Here is a 19,440-nt window from a genome sequence, read left to right as displayed (position 1 = left end):
GTTATTCCCACAGCAAAATGTCACTATGAGAACAGAGGAATTAGCATAATGTGCTTTATTTTCTCCACACATATTTGAAGTAATGCTGTATTAAGTCATTAATGCTGACTTAATACAGCATTAATGCTGTAATTATGCTTAATACAGCATAATTAATTTGTACTCTAACCCCTAATAGGTTAAAATATGATGTGAAGAGGTTCAAAGGGTGTCGATGTTCTTCTGAGGAGCAGTGGCCAGATTGTCAGTACACGTTACAATCCATAATTAAATAATTCATTGCAACACAGTTCTGTCGGGAATTTGTCATTCTCTCTTAAAACAACATGTACATTTTCATTAAAAAAAAAAAATTGTGTCCAAAAGTCAAACATTTCCCTGAAACTATTAGTTTCTATTCCAGACTGGTAACCCGTCCGAACACATTTAAATGTTTTGGGGAGCCTTTACCATCGTTCTTTTATTGTTGCGTTTATCGTGCGTCACGGCCTCCACTCAGTCAGCATTCAAAGGACACCTGCGAATCACACAAAGGATTTTAATTTGACTTAATCACTGCAATCATCTGCATCGTTAACTCGCCTCATTAACTGCACACTCCCTGCTCATTACCGGCAGGCGGGTAAGTTCTGGAAAAGCCTTTTTGTGTGCTGCATTAACGCATGGATTACAGGAAGTTCTGATTGAGGAATTAGAAGGAATCTCTCTCTTTTTTTTTTCTTTCTTTTTTTTATTTAATTAACCAGGAAAACCCTTTCCCATGTAAAATTTCCACGAGTTAAGATAGGGAGTGGCTCTATAAATAATTAATATCCCACGAGCACTTTCACATTGTGTCAAAATACAACACCGATTCTTCTTATGTTGTTGTTTTATGTAGCAAACCAACACAAAAACATAAATTGTTTTTCTGTGCACTACTTTAAGTGTGTTTGCATGTCAACACAAACACATTTTAGCTATAATGAATATTGATTATTTAGGCACGTTAAATAGATTTTATTAAAGAGGGCTTTTATGATGTTTGACCGTTTTGAGACCAAACTCATTTATGGAACATCTGCTGTTTTTTTATTGATCTGCAGAAATATTACAAACCATGCAAAAAGTTTTCAGCAGGAGGTGGTACTTAAACACGTTAAAGGAATGTCGAGTGGAAGGAAAAAGGTCCTCAAGCAATGGGGAGATTATGATTTAAAAGCTTAGAAGAGATTCAAGAACCAGACATGTCTCCAAGAACTAAGTTACAAATATTAAACTTCCTGTCTTGACTCCGGAAGCTTCCTAGTTGTAAGAAGAAAAAGGCCTGGATCGGTTCTAAGTGGTTCAAAGTCCTCTTTTATAACACACTGATGTAACCCGGTAATTACACGCGAAAAAAAAAAAAAAAAAAAAAAGCTCCTCTGAATAATCAGCGGCGATCAAAATGTCAGATCTGAACACAGCTGGTGTCTTTCCCAGTGAGTATAGTCAGTTCGTCTTTTCCTGTAATCTGCTTCAGGAGTTCGAAATGGAGCTACAGTGAACCACAGGAGGTCCAGAGCGGTTCGCTGATCTCTCACTCGGCTTCCATGGAAACATCCCAGAGACTTCTTAGAAACACTTCAGCTCCTGCAGGGAGAAGCAGCGACGAACAGAGAGAGAAAGAGAGAAACTTTGTAGAAAAAGAAAATAACAATATGCGTCTCATCAGAACATTCTGCCGGACCTTCTGCGTTTTCCCAGAAACCAAAGACACAAATACTGGAGGGTGGGAACTCATTTCCGCTCCGTCCACGAGACGTTTAATGGCTGACGATACAGAGACCAGAAGAAGTGGATGTTGATGTTAACACAAACTTCACATGCTCAAAATACATCTTTATTTTACCTAGATTTTTTTTTTTTTTTAAATCAAAGGTCACAGATAACCTTCTATCTTTCACTTTAGTTATTTTTGTCAAAATGTTTCTTTAGATTCAGGAAACCTTCAGAACTGCAAAAAGACATAATCTTGCCAAGTATTTCTGGTCTAGTTTCTAGTGCACATATTTCAATTGACTTGAAATAAGACTAACTTTTCAGCAAGAAATAGAAACTTGTCTTAAGTCACTTAACACTTTTCCCATATTACAAGACCTGTAATATGGGGGAAAAAACAACTTTGTTCCATTTATAAGGTTATTTCAATACAGCTAGAACTTTTTCAACAATATTAAGGAATTATTGAATTAAAACAAGCTCCTATGTCTTGCTGAAAAGCTATTTGTAAGTTACTTTTGTCTTATTTCCAACGCACTAAAATATTAGCACTAGAAACTAGACCAAAAATATTTGGTAAGATTTAAAGTTTTTGCGGTTTTCCTTGTATTGGAATAGTTTTGCAAGCAGGGTGAATAATATTGTACTCACAATTAGGGTAAGCTGGAAGAAGGAAATGTCTCAGAAAACATAAATATTATTTCTGCAATGTCTTTTAGCCTCAAACAAACTGTATAATTATTTAGGACACATCACGAGTCTTACCAACTTATTCCTCTCTTCTCATTCAAGCTTTAAATAACTGAAGAACAAATCTATGAGTTTGTGTTTTCTTTTCTTTATTGTCCAAATATTTCCATGAAGCGTAATTTGGTCATTACTCTGAGCTTTATATAGACCAGCACTTATGGGGAAAATGTCCTAAAAATAAGTTTCTCCAGAGGGAAACTTCCAGCAAGTCCTCGTCGAGCTTCATCTGCCAAGTGAGTTTGTTTAGAGAATGTCGCAGCTGAGATCAACTCGAGCTGCTTTTATTGGGCCTTTTGTTTCCACGCTCTATAAAACCCGGCAAAACAAACGAACTCTTAGTAGGACTTGTCTTTATAATCAATCCAACTGAATTTAGATGTAGTTTTTCCACATGTACAACAACTCACAGTCAGTTTTAATCAACAGCAAACAAAGGACCACATGACCTTTTTAAGTATCGGTGCTGTTTCTTGAAAACTATCGCCGGACACACAAACACGCTTATCTCCATAAACCCCAGACACACCAGGAAAGGTCTTTATATCACTTCATCAATCTAAGACAACACGCTACTCAAAGTCCTCCACTTGAACCACAGAGGATCATTGTCACCATTGCTCTTTGCTTCAGTTTTGTCCCCATAGAAATCTTGAGATTTCCTGAGCAAAATTCCGACTCAGACTCGTAGAAAGAACCAAACGCAGCACACAGCTATACTGAAATCTTCCAAAGGAGTATTATGTAAAACCTACTCTTCCTTAGCATTATATCATGTTACAATATTATTCCATCATCAAAAACATTCCTGTGGTGTTGCTTAGAGTTGAGAAATCTTTGAATCTCCCATGACAACCGTTCAAGGTGGCTAAGCGTTTAATCTCACAAAGCTCCGCCTGTTTCCACAAAGCTCCTCCAATTTTGTCGAGCGAAAGACATGGGGACCCTTCAGCTCCTTCAGACTAGCAGCAGCAATTCGCAGACACCTGGTGGAACTGCTGAGCTCATCAGACAAACTGCTTCTCAGTCCAGTGCTGCACAATGGGTAAGCAGTGTGCTAAAAGGCAGCGTGTTGGAACGAGTGGATGCTTCTTAAAGAGACACGGTCCAGTTTCAAAGTTGTGAAATCAAATATCTTTTATACATGCGGCATTTTTACAACTACTGAAGGTAACACAGTTACTTGATTGTGCTTTAAGAAAATACATAACCTGCTATAATGTTTACTAATGCCGGCTTATTATTACAAATGCACACAAACCAGTTAGGAGAGATTTATTTTTTTTCTTCCATTCAACTCTTAAAAACAGCTTTTTTCCCCCTGAAATCCTGCAGCGTAAACTTCATGCTTCATAACTCAACTGTGTTTTTGATGATCTGTTGATTTTAAACAAACAAATAAAAAAGCACGACACTGGATAGTGTTTTTTTTAATGCTAGACAAGACTACTGCAAGTCAAACTAAAAGGATTATCAGAAACCGTCTGCATTCTCGATGAAATGTGTGACATATCTGACGTCTGTTATGAAGAACGATCTTACTTTACGTGGTCCAAACTGGGACATTTCTGTGAGTGTGGACGGAGGAGCAGCTGCTCTCCTCGTCCACCACACGGACTTAAGTCACCTTCACTGTCAAACACTCGTCTCTGCTGTGCCAACACCTCAGCGGCTGTAAGTGTGCCATCAGCAACAGACTGGGGACTGACTGACTCGTCTCTTTCTCTCTGTGAAAAGAAAAGCAGACGGTGACGTAAAAGTTGCACAAAGTGCCGGGGATTTAAATTTCCTCCCTGTACGCAGAGCTCCTTAACTGTCTGGTCGACCTAAAAAAAAAAACAAAAAAGTGAAGAACTGAAAACCAAACAGCCCCTTTAAATCTGATTAGCTAGGAAACCTGAAATTTGATCTCCGATGACCCGCACAAAACCAGAATGCCGCAGCAAATTGTAAGATGAATTCAGCTTACGGCGAAACTAAACGAACCTTCAGAGTCTGATGCAGTGTGTGGAGGTCAAATTAGAAACTTGTTCCTGCGGAACCGTTCCAAAGAGAACACATTATTTACGTATTGGTGATCAATATAGGTTTAAACCTATTTAACTGTTCATAAGGACAGTTGTGATTTGGGGATTGCCATATACGGGACAAGCAGTTGCACATTTTGTTTGTCCGTTTCTTTTTGCTGTTGCGCGCATCACTGTTTGACACGCGAAGCTCCCCACATAAGATTGTATCGCATTTCCCCAACAGTGTTAATTTTTTTAGTGTTAAGTGGAGTCACACTGCCATCTGGCGGTGGACATTAAAAACTCACACTAAGATAAAAAATATATATATAGGTGCTACTTTACAACAAGGCTCCGCTTAGAGATGGATAATAAATAGTTCAGAAATGTGCTACTAATTTATCTCCAAACACTTATTATTATGCATTAATGAAAGCTGAGAAGCAGACAAAATCTACCAGTTTCCTGCCAAATAGTGATCCAGATCTGTTTACTGTCTAGTTGTTATATTAAACATTTCAGGCTGCATTGTAAGCACAATAAGCATTTCTAAACTCCTTATCATCCTTAATTAAGACATAATAAGTGGTTATAAATGATTTATAAAGTGTCTATTGATGAACTGATAACGTAGTGTGGGACCAAAACACTGAACAAAGAAATAAAACGTAAATAATAAACGGAGAAGTATGCTACATTTATTAGTTTCAAGCAAAACTGAAATAATGAAACAGCCAAGCTGGCTTGGTCGCAGACTATAAACTCTTGTTTTCCATAATAAAAAAATGGCTCATGTTTGAAGGCCCTCTGTAATCTAATCTGCAGAGCCACACTTTCATTTAATCTGTGCATGAGAGAATTTTAACAGTCGGGCACATTTAAGGACACCCTGCTACATTTAGCTGTAACCAGTCCAGATGGCCGAACTGGGCACTAGAGTGCTTCCATATGCACCAGCCACATTCAATAAACCTTTTCACCCGTTTTTTTTTGTTTTGGTTTTTTCCCCTCCATCTTCTGTTCAGCTTCGGCATGACTAACGTTAAAACCAGGCTCGGATTTGGCGCCGGGATCGACCACGTGTTTCTGCCAAAAAAAAAAAGAAAAAAGAAGAAGAGTTAAAAAGCCCCAGAGAAGCAGTGACCTTTCACACCTGCAGCCCGGGATGGAAACAGGGGTTCACGTCACGTTCACCTCTGTAGCCAGATGTGTCTTTATTACGCAGAAATTTATTAAGCAGACCGCCTCGCTCAACACCGTTTATTTATTTTTTTATTGTTTTTTTTGTTGTTTTTTTTGTACAAAGGCGGTTCTTGTTGAAAGCAGTCTGAATGATTTCATGAGAAACTTGAGCAAAGATATAAAACCTCAGACGTCTCTATCCCAGCGCTGCTCACTGGGGCTGGGAGGGAATTAGAAACCCGTCAATCCAGAAGTCAGACCTGGACATTTTCTACAACTTGCCTCAGCCTTTATGTCACTGGAATTTCACATAACAGACCCACAAAGGCAGGCGTCCCCAAACTCGGTCCTCGAGGGCCGGCCTCCTGCATGTTTTGGTTTAACACACCTGAATCAGATGATGGCTCGTTAGAAGGCCTAAGAAGAACATTGACATGCTGAAAAGGTTGTTGGTGCCACCAGAGAGAGAACTAAAACGTGCTGGATGCCGGCCCTCGAGGACCGAGTTTGGTGACCCCTGCACAAAGGGATCCACAATTGTGATGTAGAAATAAGATGATTGGAAGTCCAAATGTAAATTTGGACTTCGTCTAGGCCATTTTAGCACATTAATATGCTGCAATCTAAACCGGTTAGCTGTATATTTACGGTTGTTTTGTTGCTGGGAGGCAAACCTCCACCCGGCCTTCAAGTTCACTACACCCTCCAACTGATTTACACCCAGGATTTTATATAAAGAAAACTGAATACAAGCCCGAGCATCCTCTTCATTCATCATAGAAATACAGTGTCTTCAGTCAGAGGCCACTTCAAGTTCACTGCAATACAGACCGCTGCAGGAGATCCTTCCTGCCCACATCTACTCTTTGAAGAATCTTGAACAATTGGAGTGCTAACAACATTTGTTAGTTAATTCCCATTGTGATCAATAAAGTACATATGAATTTCTGCATTTCAGATTATAGTTGCCTTTGAATCATAGTAAATGGAACATTGATCAGTATATCGATCAATATTCCATCAACATATTTATGATGGCACTGGACAAAATGTAATGTTTGTCACCTGTTTCTCTAATTGGTGACTGTGAAAGATGTTTTTATGACTTTTTAGTGTTTTTATGTAGAGCGCTTTGAATCCTTGTTGCTGAAATGTGCTACACAACTCAACTTGATTGATTGATTGATTGATTGATTGATTGATTGATTGATTGATTGATTGATTGATTGATTGATTGATTGATTGATTGATTATTAACTGTGACCAGCTTTCCTGCGCCTGCTGAAGAAACTGAACGCTACCCTCCATATGCTGCCTCCACAATTTTTTCTAACATACCGTTTGTTCACTAATGACTTCCAACAAACATCAGCTGTATTAAACTTACACATCAGTGGACTCCACTTTTAACCAGGTCTCTTCTGGTATCAGTGTTGGCCGCACTTTATGTAGGCTGCCAGAAAAAAAAAAAAAAAAAGTGTGTGTGTTGTAATACTTTGCGAGTTTGTCATCTGACAAAATGTGGGAAAGCCCAAGAGTTATGAATACATTTTGCACGCTGCACTTTGCGCAGATGTGCAAAGGATGGCAGAGCAGGATGGAGCGCGGACAAATGTCCGCTCTCGGGGGAAAAAACGCACGGTCCAAATCCGAAGTTGTTTTTCTTCATTTGATTTGAAGGTCGTTACAGGGAGAGGAAGGAAGCATGAACTCGTCTCTCGGTGCCTTTGGCATCGCTCGCTCCGTGCCTTAGAGACAGAGAGAAAGAGGAGGGTCTGAAGTGTTTACGCCTTCGCGTCCATCGGGCTGATGCTCGCAGCCGGACTGCGGTTCAATGACCTCACACACCAAGAGTCAGCGCCGCGGGGTGTGGGGGGTGGTGAACGCCCTGGGGAGGCACAGAGAGGCTGGAAATGAGAACAAGCAGGGTGGAGTTTGGTCATCCATGTGGTGAACTGGCGGTTCTCCACAACTTTGTCTCTCCTGCCATAAATTGTGGCGTCCTCCTCTGCAGAAAGAAAAACCTCATCCTGTTTGACTCCAGATGTGGACAACAGCTTATGTAGGTCGCAGACAGAGAGCTTCTCAACCCGCTCTGTTAAAAGGTGACTCTGTCGCAGCAAAATGCCTTAATGGTTTAACTTAATGATTTCATCAGTAGGTTGTCATCGCTGCCTGATGGGTGAGCACATCAAGATTACCGCCTTGGATACTTAATGAGAAACAGTCAGTTTCTAGAACAGACAGTAGAGTGCCCAAACATTGAGAAACAGTCAGTTTCTAGAAAAGACAGCAGAGTGCCCAAACATTCTACTCAAGCAAGAGTAACAGCACTTCAATGTAAAAGTAAAAAGTAGCAAGAAATTACTCAAAAGTATTTGGTATAAAAACTAAAAACAGACTCAAGTACTGAGGAACTGATCAAAAAATTATTCAACATTTAAAAATTACATAATCAGATGGATTAAAATACAAAGACGTGTGGAAATGTTGGTGTTTTAAAGATCAAAATAAGAATAATCCGTTAGTAATTATGTAATATTATTTGATTTTTTTTCAAATCAGTTTCTTTCAAACTTATGAAACCAACAAGACTGTGGGTGAGTTTCTAGAAACTTTACTCAAGTAAGAGTAATACTTCATATTACTCTTAATAAATAAATTTAATCAAGTAAATCAAGTGAGAGTAAAAAGTAAAATTGAGTAAAAAATACCCTTAAAAGTACATTTTTGTCCCCCCAAAAAGGTCTCATGAGTAGATGTAACTGAGTAAATGTAGGTAGTTACTATCCGACTCTGGACTGCAGCCACAGAAACTCAACTCATCCAGCAAAGGACTCACTGAGAACAACCACAGGAAGCATGGCACGCTCCAGCAGCTCTGAGCCAGCCCTCATGCCACCAAACTGGAAACTTTAATTCTGTCTCAATCTGGTAAAACTTTACTGCCACCACAACCACGAATTGTTGCTGCTGTTTTCAGTGACAGCAGACATGAGGTTTCCTCTATGGTTGTCTGCATGACAGACAGAGCTCCGTTCTCCTCCTTCATCTCCATCGGTCCACACGGCGCGGCTGCGCCTTGACCGCGGCACACCTGAGTAAACAACTTCTCCCCTCAGGATCCCAGCAGGACAACGGAGACGATCTGCAGGCCTCGTGATAGCGGGACCTGCACTGTACACCACCAATTTTACATTTTCATAGCTGCAGTTAACACACACAGCCATTTGTGTAATCAGAAACACGACAAAGCTCAAGAGAAAAAAGTGAATTTATTATAATTAATCATAAAGAACATTTTCTTCCCACTGCAAAATTAAACTCATAGCACGATTTAAAAAGAGATTATCATTCAAGCCACTATCTAAAATATTAATTATCATGTTCATTGAAAAAGAAAATATCCTGAACTGTAATAATTTCTCCTTCTGAAGCCTCGAAACATTGCTCTGTAATAAAGCATTTCTTTGTGCCATGTTTAACAAATTAATACATAACGCAATAAAATTCAAACAAAAACATAAAAATAAACCCTAAATTAACCTACTATGTCAGTAGACATATTGAGCAACATCAGATGCTCAAGCAGTGCAGGATGTGAGGTCAGAACCGATAACTTTAGCACCATACAGTAACATCCTTCACTGCCCTTCATATAAAGACTACGGCTTTAGACGCAGGCTTTGGAGACAAACAGGAAGTCGACAATATCAATATGACTTTTGTTGATGCGTCCAGAATACAATTTATTTTTTTTTAAAAACAACAAATCTCTGCCTGAGTGAATATAGTCACAGTAGCTGCCTGGCAGGTTTTGCACCTCTAGTCGGTAATATAATGTAAGATTATATCTCCTTATTTGGTTGAAGCAGATCGAAACAACACAGAAATCAAGTAAACAAATCCGTAAAAGTTTATTTCATATACAGGAAGCACAGGTGGACTCGCCTCTTGACCAATGAGGCGAGTGCTTACAGGTGTCTGGTAGTGAGGCGTCCAGGTGACAGGCTTCTTCTGTTGCTAAATGACTATAAGATTAAACAACAACAAAAAAATGTGAGTGTTAAAGTCTGTATTTCCTATGAAGTGTTCATTCACACATCTGAATTAAACTTGGACTTTTGTCTTAGAAAACATACCCTGAGAGCCACGTGTGAGCATGCGTGTTAGAGATGAATTTGTCAACAAATTTGCAAAGTTTGACCGTAATCTTGTTGCTCGTTGGAAGTCTCAAATGTTATAAAGACTTACTACGCTGCGGGCCGGGCTGAGAGATCGGGAGCGTGCAGGGCTGGTACTTCTGCTCCTGCTTCTACTCCACTGCAGAAGAAAAAACAAAACAGAAACATTCACACAAAACTGTACTGTTCAACTCCGCAAGTACCACTTCTGTTTTCATCTCGGTTTCCATCGTTTTCAACATCATTTTATTTTATTTTTTGAACTACTGTGAAATATTTACCAGTACGCCTCTTTTGGTCACGGCTTCGCCTTTAACAACTACCGTGCTTCCTTCCACCAGAGCCGGCCACACGTAGTAGACCACCAGCGGAGCACTGAAATCAGAGTCAAAGCTGCGACGATACCTGGAGCACAGAAAAGAAGATGCGAGTCTCCATTATAGACAATACAGTATTAGAGTGACCCCTGCTGGTCGGAGCAATGTACAACAGCGGCGGGCTGCAGGGAGATGTGGCCGAAGCAAAAAGCTGCAATCAGCTTTTTTTTTGTACTAACTTGGCGTTGTTGAATAGTTCACCGTTGTTTCCGTAGGCCAAGTCAAGAGGTGGGTCCAGTGTTTGCATGGCAAAAGCCACCCTGCAGGTCTCTCTGATCAAGGGACTGATGAGTCTGAAGTCCACTTCTGGAGGGAAAGAGATCTGGGGGTTCTTGTTCATAGCAAGGATTACATCCTAAGAGGAAAACACAATAAGATACACAGTGTCCTAAGTATTTACACCTCTGCATGGTATTCAAAACGTTGGTTAGTGTGATGTGCATTTGAATCTAGCATTCTGTACTCTGATAGCAATGGACAACATGCAGAGAAATATTATTGCCTTCAGATGTTACCCTGTGGGGTTTTTTTTTATTAATGCTGAGAGGTAGGGGGGAGTACATACATGCAAAATGATGTGACTGGCTGGAAACAAACTTTTCTAGAAAAAAACAAAACCAGTCCAGACCTAAACACAACTGAGAGTTTGTGTCAAGACTTGAAAATGGCTCTTCAGAGATGCCCTCCTTCCAAACTGACTGAGCTTAAGCTGTACTCAGAGTATCCACAGGCTTCAGCAAATTCAATTGGAAACTTTTCAAGACATTTTTAATGCCACCTTGGGTTGAATAAAACTACAGGCAGAAAATCTATAAATATAGAGGATGTTTCGGGGATACTGCTGTATTACAAGTGGTAAAGTCAAACGTCGTCCAGCCAACTGGCGACAAATTTGCACTTACCCATGATGAAAAAATCTACCTAGCTAGCTAGTCGGCTAGAGTAAATTAGCAGCTAATTAACAGTTGCTTCAACTGCATTTAGTCACAGAGTGCCATGAAGATGTCAACTCAAACCTTTGCCTTATAGGAAAAAAAAAAAACTATATGTATGAGATTAAATAGTCGTCCCATGATAAAATTTGAGACCTGATGCTAACATATTTAAGACGAATTCTCTTTATTTTAGATACATAAATTTCATACTTTTTAAGACAATCAAAATCATTTTCTCTTACATTGACACTGCACAGGACATCATAGAGGTCCAGGTTCCTAACAATGTAATCCACAGCCGCGTCCTCGAGACTCTCCGGACCAAAGTGGGATGTGGACAACGTCTTTCTCACCTGCTGCTTGAACTTACGATAGGCCAGTTTTGCTTTTTGGAAGGACTCCTAAAACAGGGAAAACATACAGTATTCCTGTGGCACAAAACATGGCAACACTACACAAAGTAGCAAGAGTGGAAAACACAGAATTTTGTATGTTGATACTGAGGCTGTGCGTTTCATTGTAATGTTCTGCTTATATTCACTGCCCGCATTGTACCATCACAGCGATGAAGATGATTCTCTGGACCATCTCTAAGTCTGGGATGTAGCGCCGTAGGAGGGTCTGTGCGTCCAGACGCTCCATGGTGTACAGATCGCTGAAACGCGAGACGAGGCGTGCGTGGCGCGAGGAGTTGGTCAGCTGGGCTCTTGTGGGCGACGTGCTCCTCAGTGGGCTGGATGAGCGGCTCAACACGTTCAAGGGGCTCGGAGAGCGACTTCTAACCAACCTGAGAGGCGGAAACCAACACGGCAATTACAGATACAGCGCCTTGCGAAAACATTCACAGCTCTTGAACATTTTTAACGATTTCTCATATAACCATGAATTTAAGTTTATGGCATTGAGATTTAATGTAATAGACTAACACAAAGACTGCAGATGACTTAAAGATGGATTCAAGGATCACCTTCTAACCCAACACTCACAACCAGAGCTACAAAGTTCATGTCAAAACATAATCATTAGTTAGGATGGTTCAGTGACCAAAAGTTCACATCTAATTTCAACTGAAAATCCATAGTAAAACCTGAACATTTTTCTGCAAACTTTCTCCATCTGATCTGATTGAATTTCAGATTTTCTGAGGAGGATGGATTTAAATTTTAGCCTACAATTGTGCAACAGTGGCAGACGTACTCAAAAATACTTGCAGATTAAGGGTGTGTTCACACCAGCCCTGCTTAGTCTACTTTAATTGAACTCTAGCTCATTTGCCTAGAAAGTCCGGTTTGTTTGGGGAGATGTGAATGCACAATCAAACTCTGATCTGGGCCAAGAAAAGCAAAGTCTGGTCCATCTAAAAACCTCGGTTGTGAACTCTGGAGCAGTTTGAATCCAAAAGAAACAGGAAGTGGACTACAGTGCAGAGAATTCTGGGTAAGTACCATCAAAACAAATGTGCAAGTCTAGTGAAATGGCTTGTGGTCCTTTACCAAAGATAAAAGAGAAATCCTACAACTGCTAACCTCCCATGCCATTCCCTTTTTGTTTACATTTTGTGCAGAAGGAATGTCTTCTTCAGAGGTTTATTTTTATGTATTTTCCTTCAGTGGTTCTTGTTGCAGCGCCACCTCAGGCGAGGAAGAAAATAGGTTTTTCAAAGGATTTGGATTGTTTGACACAGTGCAGTATAGAAGTTAACTGCAGCAGCTAAAAATGGAACAAATGTTGCAATTCATCTACTGGACTGTCAGGTGTGATATCAACCTTAATTGCAGCAATATGTGGTCCCAGAAAGTTCTGATTCTGGAGAGTTGAATATAAATGCACGCTACATTTTTCAGATTTTAAATTGCGTAAAAGCAAATTGTAAAGCACGTACAGTTGCTGTTCCAGTTATATACTACTTGTGTTGCTCCTAAAGTCCCAATAAAATATGCTGAATCTTCTGATTGTTTCGGGACCAAATGTGGAAAAAGCTCAATGGGTGTGAATATTTCTATAAGGCAGTGAATGTACAACACCAGTGCATGTCTATGATTCAATGTTTACACATCAGTAAGAAGTTATTATTTTTGGACCTAAAGAGGAACGATCTAGAGTCAGTGCACAGCTTCAGTTATTACAACTAAAAACCAGCGATCAGGCCCGAAACCTGGGAGTAGTGATGGACTCTGACCTGAACATTCAGAGCCACATAAAGACAGTTACAAAGTTGACCTTCTATCACTTGAAGAACATTTCTAGGATTAGAGCACTAACGTCTCAGCCAGATCTAGAGAAACTCATCCATGCGTTTATCTTCAGTCGCATTGATTATTGTAACGGCGTCTTCACAGGTCTGTCCAACAAATCAATCAAACAGCTGCAGCTGATCCAGAATGCTGCAGCTGGCGTTCTAACTAAAACCAGGAAGATAGAGCACATAACACCAGTTTTAAAGTCTCTCCACTGGCTCCCTGTAGCTCAAAGAATAGACTTTAAAATACTGTTGCTAGTTTATAAATCACTGAATGGTTTAGCACCACAATACATAAAGATTTGCTGCTGTTGTATCAACCTTCTAGAACCTCTCAGGTCTTCTGGTTCTGGTTCTGCTCTGCATCCCCAGAACCAAACGAGGCGAAACAGCATTCAGCATCTACGCACCACAAATCTGGAACAAACTTCCAGAAAAATGTAAAACAGTTGAAACACTGACTTCCTTTAAATCTCAACTAAAATCCCACTTGTTTAGAGTTGTTTTTGAAATGTAATCAATTACAAATTTAATGACGGAACCTGACTTAATGTTCTGTTTTGATTGTTGATTCTATGTTGCATTGTGTTTTTGTGTCTGATGTAAAGCACTTTGAAATGCCTTGCTGCTGAAATGTGCTATACAACTGAAATTTGATTGATTGATTTGATACCTCTCTTGCAGTATGATCTTCTCTGAGTTCAGATAAGCTAACTCATCCTTCAACAGGCGAATTTGCCGCTCGTAGTCGTGAACTGAGTCCTTCTTCCTCTTATACAACTCCAACTCTTCGTTTGTAGAACGCAAACTAAAACACAAAGTCAATATGTATGGGAAAAAAATTAATCTCTCACAACATTACCGAGAAGCGTGTGCAGTGCCGTAATGCTTCTGAACTACATCACCCACTCCGCTTTGAGCTGCAAGATCTCGTCCTCGGTGGCGAGCAGGGTGGTCGCCGACCTGCACTTTGTGTGGTCCAGCTTCTTCTGAGCCTCCACGAGTCTGGTACACAAGGAAGCATTTGCGTTCAAATGGTAACATTTTTCATTTCCCCTAACAACTCTCTCATATATAAAACGCGTGATAATGTGACTCACTCTGCAGTGACCGACTCCAGCTGGATGCTCGTCGATTTCAATTGAACTTCCAGCTTTCTTATCTCGCTCTCATGGGCCAAAGCAAGCTCCTTCATCCTTCTGTCCATCTCTGCTGCATCCTGATGGCGACAAAATGGCTCATCGTCAACGCAACCACAGAGCCACAATGCGATCACAACGCTTGATCACGCGGTTGATTTTTAAAATGGCATTGTTAAAGAGGAGGAAAGACCAGAGGTGAAACCTGGATGAGCTGCAGGCTGGTGTCGTCTGCGATGGAGGGCCTTGAAATGGAGAAAGAGCTTCCAAGCCAAGGCAGAAAACGTGATTTAAGAGTGTCCACTCCACCATAGTGACCGCCTGATTCGTGACGAAAGGTATCAGAGTCATCTTTCACAGATCAAGTTAGATTTTTAAAGGAAATATGCTTCCCAAGCAGTCACAATGCAAAGCTTACCCTCAGCTACAGTAAAGTTTAGGATGTTAAACAGCTGGCCTTGAATTTTGGCAGTGTGCTCGATCAGCTCACAACATCTGTTCACATTCTGATCACAGGAAAACACCTGGGTGGAAAAAAAACCCCCAACGTTTTAATTTAAACCAATGTTTTAATTTATAACTTAACTAAATCAATGGCTGCTGTGTCTCAAGATGGAGCCTGTATGTGAAAAAAATTGTAGACAAAAGATCAGCAGGAATATTAGCTGCTATCTCATCCCTGAACACAAACTGGGTAAGGAAAAAACAAATAAAAATTTCAACTTGTTAAATTTTTTTAAGACTGGAATCATATTAACTTCCTAAAAACATACCATTAGTCATTAGCCTTGATTTGATTATTCATTTCTGTGCATAAATTGGATATGTTTGTCTTGTAAAGTGCCTTGACATGACAATTATTATGTCTTTAGTCATTGAATTGAATTGAGTTCAATTCAATCCTTTTTAAGTGGCTACGCAAACAAGTTGCAGAAGGTGACTGAAACAAAAAGAAAAACCAGTTGAAACTAAAGCGCCATTTAATTTCCCTGTTTGGGACCTATCTACAGTTGTCCTTGTAGCGCAACAGCTGCTTCAGGAAGCTGTGAAAGAAGTCCCATCAGCTACTAGGCTATTTCAAACCAGACATTTAAATAATTTAGGAAATGGACTCTTTACATCAAGTTCTGGTTGTGAACATCTTACCAAACAACCAACATGCAAAGAAATGGAATGTCCTCATTAACTCTGGTTGAACAAACATTTCAGTCGAAATATCTTATGATCCCGTCACTTTTTTCCCCACTCAAAAGTCATGTACTGCAGCTTATGATTACGATAATTAACTTTAAAAAAAATATTTGGCAACCATTTTGGCAAATTATTAATGACGTCCTTAGTGGTTCTGTTCAGTGGGTGGGGTAGGTCAGTTACATTGGGACAAAAAAGTGTTAAACAGGTTTTGTTTTGTTTTTGATTTTTTTCTTCAGTAAATATATTTCCAAAAACACCAAGCCCCAGTAATCCTCACATACAAAGAAATCTATCTATAAATCAAGGTATGTTTCTGTATGCATTGGTGCATGTAGGGAATACATGAAGAAAGACATGTTCAAAAACGCATAAAAGCCAAGAAACCAGCTGAAACTTGTCAGTATTCAGAAAACATTCCTGATTAAAACCTGAAGATAAACCGTGTGGATTTAAGTACATGGAAGTGGATAACTAAAAAAAAGTCTACTATTTTTGCCCAGTTTGTTGCTTCCACGACTGATTTCCAACATCTTACACATAGTGTCATAATATATATACATTTAAGCTACAGGTTGCAATTTCTGGACAAGAAATACATAGAGGAGGAACTATCTTAACAGCGAAAACATCTTTGGAATGGCCCGACCGTTGCCGTGGCGATCAGCGTTCATGACAACCAAACTCTACAGAGAAATCAAAGTAAAAAAAAAAAAGAAAAAAAAAAGTAATTCCTTTACTCTGAAATGTAAAAACGTCATTCATTTTAAGGACTTTCACCTGTTACCTAAATTAAAGTACAAACTATAACCATACTTAATAAACACACATCTTTACTTTAATACATTTTCGACATGTTTCATTAGAATATGACGGTATTTCCCCGTCATTTTCGATTAAATCATATGCAAAACAACAACAACAACAACACAGTATTGTGCTGTGGGATAACGTTGGGTAGAAATGAATATCCGGGCCAGGTAAAGAGCACCAGAAGTGTTGTGGTCAGATTTAGGTCGATCGTGACTTATTGATGAACTTACGTGGTAGTCTTTGTGCCAGTTCTCAAGCTTGTCCTGTAAGACGCTGAACGAAGACGCATTGGTCAATCTCCTTAAAATCTCCGCCATGTCCCGCTAAATCAACTAACTAATCCACAGGGGTCTGACGATTTGAAGGGGGAGGCGGAGGAAAGGCAGCAGCGGGAGGCTTGATCCACTGTAGTAAAAATATAAAAACTCCTACAGCTTTCTCCTCCTGTGACACACACACACATACACGGATGCCTCGCAGCGCCTCTGGCAACCAGGCTAGAGGACAGGAGAACAGATATACCCACACAGACCTGCTATGTAAAAACTCCTGCCAGACGATGCGGCCTCGGTGTCGGTCCTCTACGGGTTCTGCGTCCCTGTGATGTCATACTGTCAAACGAAACCAAACGGCTGAAGCGCAGAACCGGGGGGAACATAAAACACGGGTGTAAAAGGTTCTGCTTGGTGTATATCTATGTGGCTGAACTCGATCCAATCCGATTACGACGTCCCACGGTATGGCACACCGAGTTGAATAAAGTAAACTTAAACCTAATTTGTTTCTGCTGCCATAACCTCTGGAGCGTTATTACAGCGAGGCAAATAAACTGCAGTAGCATGCAGGAAAAAGCCAACTAATAGCAACAAAAAACTCAAATAAATTCAATGCGTTGATCCATTGCGTACAACTTAAGAGTAAAATAATAACTCTGGCGCATTTAATAGTGCATCGCAATTTAATTGCTTACTACAAACATGTTATGTTATTCCATTCTATCAATTTAATGCATGGGCACGTTTAGGGAATAATAAATAAATTGGTATCAAATGAATATATCTATTTCCAATTTTGTCTTATTTTGATTGTATTTCTGATTGATTTTTCTTTTAGTATTGTTTCTATGTGTGATGGTCATGTGACATAGTTAAACTAAAGACTAAATCTGGTTAACTTGTAACAGTTATTATACTGCTTAGTTCCTCGTTATGAATAGGTATCACCACAAGGGGGCGCCTATTCCCTTTTTCTTTGGTTGTAAGAGTGACAGAGGAAGAACTAGTCTTCCACGTGTACGTAGAGAAGATTATGAGTGACAATAAAGAAGAGGTGTGGAAAACTTTAACAGTGCGTCCTGCTGTTTTGGAGTACAGTGGCTAACCCCATTACTAACTCCTTCTCCAGCCTCCCACCACACCGTCACAAACTTCAGACAATCCGTTCTGTTTTTAATATCAACTGTTCAATGTAAACGCATTATTGTGACACAGTTCTTTAACTAAATCTATATTTTTTTGTTCTAACCTTTAACCTGCTGACCCCCCTTGAGACTAATCCTAGTGTGTAGGATAGGAACCTCATAACTAACCTTGTCGGGTTCATTTGAGCTTCTATTTAATTTATCTAAACTCTTTTCCTTAAGGGAGTGATATCTGTCACCTGGTTAGCAGTGCATGAGGTAGTGGATTGTTTTGCCATGGGAGAACTCATTATTTTCATTATTCAACAGAACATACTAGTTTAGCTTATAAACAATTTAGACAAGGTGAGGACATTTGTCCTCAATTCTAGTTTAATTAACCTAATCCTAATCCAATTTAATGGGAATAAAATAGCATTTACACACAATTATAAGTCTAATTAAATTGATCAATTTCCTTCTCAATAGTTATTATTTTATTTATGTATTTAGTTGCATAAATGTATTGGCTCAATTTTAGCATTAGTTTATCATCTTTTTAGACCTTTCTGGTGGACTGTCCGTTGTCCCGGGTTGCATGACGGTTCTGGCGCTGCTGATCTTTTCATCCACGGCTGTTGCCAATCAGTGTGGAGACCGTTTCCTGAGCTCAGCCGTTGCTGGTCTGAGCGTCATTCGTTGCTTCGTGTCAGAGCAGGCGTTGTGCCAGTGCTCCATGGTCCACGCAGATTTCTGCTGTGGAGATGAGTTTTGGTTCTCCATGTTGACATGCTGTGAGGTTATAATGTCACCAGCCAGCAGCTTCATTGACACTCCTCCTTTAGTGCCAATCTTGTCATGTGCAACTCTTCCATGGCTGACAGATCCACCACTTAATGATTAATAATGTGATTATTTGAAGTGGGTTATTTTATTTTTCCTATAACCAAATCACTCGTTTTAATTAAATCTTATTTTAATTAAATCTTAAAAATGGATAAAAACTAATCAATTTTTATTAGTTATAATTGTAGCATTATCTGTATAGATGCTTTCGTTTTAGATTGCAGAGGTCTCCCAATAACAAACCAATTACATCTATTTATTAACTATAGTTTTTAAAGGGAATAAGTATCATTACAATGCTTTTAACATATACCATCCTGTCTAAAATATGTTTTTCAGAAACCTTATTATTGTTATCACTGCACTGATTCACCGTGTCACCTGTGCTTGTTAATAATTAATGCCAATTCCTCCTAGAATATTATCTTCCATTGATTAATAACTATGGAAACTACTGTCAGACCTTTGCCTACTTTAGCTGTTTTACTTGTTAATTACATTTCCCTTAATTTAAATCCTTTATCCTGTTTCACTTAAACTGAACAGTAATATGTTGAAAATTGTGGGCCCTGTTTTTCTTTAGATTGCCCATGTTTCAGCTCTCAGCAGCTGGAGTCTAAGCCCCCCTTTCCTTCCTCC

The 19,440-nt window shown here is 39.6% G+C and overlaps 1 protein-coding gene across 2 annotated transcripts; it reads right to left on the bottom strand.

The window, feature by feature from the left end:
• Window positions 1-9,571: 9,571 nt before the first annotated feature.
• On the bottom strand, window positions 9,572-17,181 carry spata18 (spermatogenesis associated 18). Of its 2 annotated transcripts, XM_044129137.1 has the most exons (13): window positions 17,089-17,181; window positions 16,787-16,961; window positions 14,971-15,076; window positions 14,758-14,873; window positions 14,514-14,632; window positions 14,323-14,418; window positions 14,087-14,221; window positions 11,730-11,961; window positions 11,417-11,575; window positions 10,419-10,594; window positions 10,144-10,267; window positions 9,933-10,001; window positions 9,572-9,709 (listed from the first exon to the last, which is right to left on the bottom strand). In XM_044129137.1, exons 2-13 carry the CDS (start codon window positions 16,871-16,873, stop codon window positions 9,653-9,655), a joined length of 1,476 nt encoding a protein of 491 aa, XP_043985072.1. In that variant the 5' UTR covers window positions 16,874-16,961; window positions 17,089-17,181; the 3' UTR covers window positions 9,572-9,652. The 2 variants fall into 2 exon arrangements, with proteins under 2 accessions (XP_043985072.1, XP_043985071.1); XM_044129136.1 differs by having other exon boundaries at window positions 16,787-17,161.
• Between the last annotated feature and the right edge of the window lie 2,259 nt (window positions 17,182-19,440).

Source organism: Gambusia affinis, linkage group LG10 (genome assembly GCF_019740435.1).
Source record: "Gambusia affinis linkage group LG10, SWU_Gaff_1.0, whole genome shotgun sequence".
NCBI classification, from domain to species: Eukaryota; Metazoa; Chordata; class Actinopteri; order Cyprinodontiformes; family Poeciliidae; genus Gambusia; species Gambusia affinis.
Note: the sequence above shows the minus strand (reverse complement) of the source record. Positions and strands in the feature narration are given on the sequence as shown.

Excerpts from the sequence above, each read along its gene's own strand:
- spata18 (XM_044129137.1), bottom strand. The coding sequence starts at position 16,873 with ATGGCGGAGATTTTAAGGAGATTGACCAATGCGTCTTCGTTCAGCGTC. Across the intron at positions 14,419-14,513 it reads CTGGAGTCGGTCACTGCAGA|ACTCGTGGAGGCTCAGAAGA; the intron begins GTGAGTCACATT and ends CTTGTGTACCAG. Across the intron at positions 9,710-9,932 it reads TCAGCCCGGCCCGCAGCGTA|TCATTTAGCAACAGAAGAAG; the intron begins GTAAGTCTTTAT and ends TTAATCTTATAG.